Raw genomic sequence first — 4,231 nt, forward strand, 5'->3', positions numbered from 1 at the left:
CTAGAGATCCCCCACAGCCCTCTTGATATACATCTCAGCATAGTTCAGCATCGCGCGGTCGCCCTTCTCAACCACATGATCGGGGAAAGAAAAGCAGATCCAGATACCGCCGCCGAGCCCGCCGCCGCCGCGGACGGGGCAGGCGTACACCGCGCGGCGGGACTCGGGCCCCTCCTTGTGGATGGCGTAGTGCAGGGAGCGCTTGATGGCTTGCAGGAGCTCTTCGTCGGAGTCGATGGTCTTGTTGTGCAGCGGGATGAAGAAGCAGTGGGTTGTGGGGTTGGAGGGGTCGGGCTTGATGCCGAGGGTGGAGGTGCTGTAGAGGATGGTGGTTGAGGAGGTGAAGGTTAGGGGTTTGGGGGCGGTGGTCCAGGACTTCATTTTGAGTGGTTTTTTTTGGTTGTTTTTTTGATTGGATTGGTTTGCGATTTGTGAGCGGAGTGGATTGGTAAAGTGGATTGGATTGGAGGATTGGGTTGTGAATTGGATTAATTACTGTGAGGACATGTTGGGTATTTATACTCTTCGATCTCGAAGCTTCACTAATATCTTTGTCGCGTATCATGCTAATGTTCATTCTACTGCATACATGGAAGATGCCTTCCCCAGTCTTTGTGCAAGTGTACACCGGATCAAAGATTCGAGGTAGCGGAACAAAGAGTATAGCTAGCGCTTTGTCATTATGAAGCTCATGAGCTCTATTGTGGATCCTTACTCTTGTGCAAGGTGTTTGTGCAAGGTGTTTGTCCGCTCTATGAAAGACTCGGGTGGGACTTTTGTATGAAAATGAAGTACTTTGTTCTTTTATACATGGTGCTTGGTGTGTTGGCTTTGAACATAGGTTTATTTATGCATCATAGTTTGTGGTATTAAGTCAGATGCTGACGTCGGAAACTGCCAATAAGATGTGGGCCGTGGAATCAATGCTGGAAATAACCCTATGATGGCTGTTTATGCCTATAGAAGGTATTGTTTGAAGGGATCGTGTGTGGTTTGGCTATCTAGTTGTAGATTGGACGACATTTGATCAGTAGCACAAATGCTCTTTGTCTATATATAGGTTATGTCGTATTGGTCATAATGTCTGCTAATGCCCTTTCATAAGGTGGTTTAGATAGATCCATCACAACATGGATGATGAAGATAAAACATCTAGGGAGAGTTACACATACGCGACTACGCCTTTGATGATCTTGCGTCATTGATAGTTTATGACAATCATGCCTCGATTGCCACGCATGTTAAACAGGATTCGGAGTGCTTTGCCAATATTGCCGAGAGAGACAATCCTGTTAGGATGGCTGGACCTCGCATGCCACGTACGATGAAGCTATGTCTATTCAAATTCTCAGATTCAGGCCACACAATCCTCCAGGGAAGTAATTAGAGTTCTCCCTGAGAGCTTGGATGGAGGATGAACGTACCGAATCTAATGACGATATTTCCAAGGATCATGATACCTACCACTGTCTATGCAGACTCTACTGCTTGAGAACTGTTCCGTATCATCGGATTACAAGAACAATATCAGCCAGAATGAATGATAAATGGATACTATGAAACCTGAATGCAGTGATGTATATATTGGGTCTCGCCCCTCATTGGCTGTGGAAGGGTTGCCCATTCCGGAGGTATTTCCGCATCAGCTGACCTTCCCCTTTCTCATCTTCGGTGAAAAACCTCAATTGAAGATCTTACACTTCTTTCCACTCAAGGGAAATACCTACACAATCAGTCGTTGCGTGACCTCCACCGCCTACCATGCAGAGATGGTGATCGACAGTCGGTCCGTCTTATCAATCTACCCTTGTTAGCCTCGGAGTCAGGACGATTAGAGTTACGCCGTCGCGCCATGCCATTCCCCTCTTTTTTCTTCAACATTTTTTTCTTCTCTTTTCTCCTCACATCCCCCCTCCCTTCGCTCCCTTCGGATTAAGCTATTTTTTTTCCTTAGCAAAGCCATCGCTATTATACTGCAATCCTGGCCTAATCATATCCTGATCCAACCCTGAGCTGTTCCAGGACCGGTGGTCCTGCGCGCTGTGGGGCAACCCGCCGCCTCCAAATTTCCTTTGCGGCTGGTTTTGTTGGAATAAAACCCGGCTTGACCCTGTACGTGACGGAAAATACGGCAGACGACAGAAGTTCCGACTGGACGATATTCTCCTAGCGTCGTCATGTCGCAACTCCAACCAGACCAGGCCATCTTCAAACAACCCGATCAGCCAAGTAGTATCCGGGAACGTTCCCCGGACAGTCACGATGTAGAAACGAACGAGCCGGATGTGGCTGAGGTCGAGCGCATCTACCGGTATGCTCCCCACACCCGCTGGCCAAATTGTCATTTGTACTGAGACACCTCAGAAAGCTGGATCTCCGGATCATCCCCGCGTTCTGGGTCCTCTACTTCCTCTGCTCGGCCGTCCGGTCGAATGTTGGTCTGGCGCAGACGATGAACACGGACTCGGAGCATGATCTGGGGTCCGTGCTGAAAATGACGCCTCATCAGGTCTCGACTGGTCTGGCGTTGTTCTACGTGTGTTACGTCGTCTTCGATCTGCCGTCCAACCTGATCATGACGCGTTTGAGCCCGCATGTTTGGATGAGCCGCATTGTCATCAGTGTGGGGGTGATTGGGACTTGTCTGGCGGCCATGAAAGCCGCCTGGAGCTTCTAGTATGTCTCCCATTTCCCCCTCTGCTCTTGTCCTCACGACACAAGTCGTTGAGAAAACGAGAACGAAAGCTGACCAGCAAGTCTCCTCCGTCTTCTCCTGGGTATTGTCATTGCCGGTATGTGGCCCGGGATGGCCTACTATCTCACCCTCTTCTATCCTCCATCTCGCACCGGAAAGCGCATCGGCCAATACTACACCGCTGCGCAGATCTCCGCCGCGGTCGTGGGCTTGGTGTCCGCCGGGTTCCAGAAGATGGACGGCGAACGAGGCTACGTCGGCTTCCAGTGGATGTTCCTGGTGTATGGCGTCATCACCATCGCCGTTGGCATCGTCCTGTTGTGGTGGTTGCCTGACCGGCCGACGATCCCCGGGCAGGATCCCGAGACGCGCAAATACCTCCGGTGGATCCCACGCAGCGCCCCTGCGTTGACCGGGCGGGACGCCGAGATCCATTACTATGATCTGAAGCGCGCTTACCACCGTCCGCGATGGACGCTGAAGGACTTGCTGAGGGTGTTCATGGATTGGCGGCTGTGGCCACTGCTAATCATGTACTTTGGAGTGGTGGGGGTGGGGATCGGCGTGCAGAGCTACGCCAGTGTGATCATCAGCGCAATCAATCCGCAGCTAAGCGGAGTTGAGCTGAGCTTACTGACGGCACCGATTTGGCTGGTAGGTCTTCCTTGTTCCATAGCCCTTCTCTCGCCCATCTCTGCGCATATCCATGCAAAGAAAACAAGCTAGTAAGGGGAAAGAAAAAAAAAGCTAACAAACACAGATGGACCTGGCCGCTATTCTCCTAGTCACACCATTCTCCGACCGCTTCCACCAATACCGAGCCGTCTTCTTCTCCATCCCCGTATGCCTCCAAATCCTAGGTCTCCTGTTAACCACCTACGCCGGGACAGAATCCAACCCATGGCCACGGTACGGCGGACTCCTCATCGTCGGCTTCGGCCTCGGCCCAACAGTACCCATCACCATGACCTGGACGTCGGAGCTCTTCCAACCGCGGCACGGCGAAGTCGGCGTGGCAGCCGCCTCGGCGGTCGTATCAGGCTGGGGCAACCTCGGCAGCGTGGTCACGACGTACGCCCTGTACGAAGGGTGGGCGAGCGACTCGGCCGCCACAGGACGAGACAAGTACCGCAGGAGTAACCTGGTGATGGTGGGGATTCTGTGCGCTAGCATTGTCGCGGCTATCACGATGGAGGTGCTCTTGAAGATTATGCGTCGCCGGAATGGCGGCGACGATGACGGCGAAGACAAGATTGTGGATGGGGCCGCGCGGAGAGAAGCGCAGCAGCGAGGCCTGCATGGGCTGGGATCGAGTCTGGTCAACCATGTCCGGGGGAAATAATATCCTATACTATACTTCCTTGCCTTGTTATGTGAGCCATATCTGCTCGTTGCTCTACGGGGGAGGTCCTTGCATGATCTGATATACTCCATCTGTCCACATAACAATATACGAAATCAAGCCTTTTAATTCTCGCCTTTGCATTCACATAAGAGTACAGGGAAACCCAGTCTAATAGGGAAAACCCATACCAA

General features: G+C 51.9%; 2 protein-coding genes across 2 annotated transcripts; one reads left to right on the forward strand and one right to left on the reverse strand.

The window, feature by feature from the left end:
• On the reverse strand, positions 1 to 381 carry BDW47DRAFT_124013 (uncharacterized protein; the record flags this gene model as incomplete). Its single annotated transcript, XM_024816170.1, has 1 exon — positions 1 to 381. One exon carries the CDS (start codon positions 379 to 381, stop codon positions 1 to 3), a length of 381 nt encoding a protein of 126 aa, XP_024674088.1.
• A 1,334-nt stretch (positions 382 to 1,715) lies between these two features.
• BDW47DRAFT_102200 (putative MFS transporter) lies at positions 1,716 to 4,231 on the forward strand. The gene is made up of 4 exons (XM_024811813.1): positions 1,716 to 2,311; positions 2,365 to 2,676; positions 2,758 to 3,349; positions 3,456 to 4,231. Exons 1-4 carry the CDS (start codon positions 2,178 to 2,180, stop codon positions 4,035 to 4,037), a joined length of 1,620 nt encoding a protein of 539 aa, XP_024674089.1. The 5' UTR covers positions 1,716 to 2,177; the 3' UTR covers positions 4,038 to 4,231.

The sequence above is a fragment of the Aspergillus candidus genome (assembly GCF_002847045.1).
Source record: "Aspergillus candidus strain CBS 102.13 unplaced genomic scaffold BDW47scaffold_10, whole genome shotgun sequence".
NCBI classification, from domain to species: Eukaryota; Fungi; Ascomycota; class Eurotiomycetes; order Eurotiales; family Aspergillaceae; genus Aspergillus; species Aspergillus candidus.

Bases quoted from the DNA above. Each gene is read 5' to 3' on its own strand.
- BDW47DRAFT_102200 (XM_024811813.1), top strand. From the start codon at position 2,178: ATGTCGCAACTCCAACCAGACCAGGCCATCTTCAAACAACCCGATCAG. The intron at 2,312-2,364 runs GTATGCTCCCCA...GAGACACCTCAG, and splicing joins GAGGTCGAGCGCATCTACCG to AAAGCTGGATCTCCGGATCA. The intron at 2,677-2,757 runs GTATGTCTCCCA...CTGACCAGCAAG, and splicing joins AAAGCCGCCTGGAGCTTCTA to TCTCCTCCGTCTTCTCCTGG.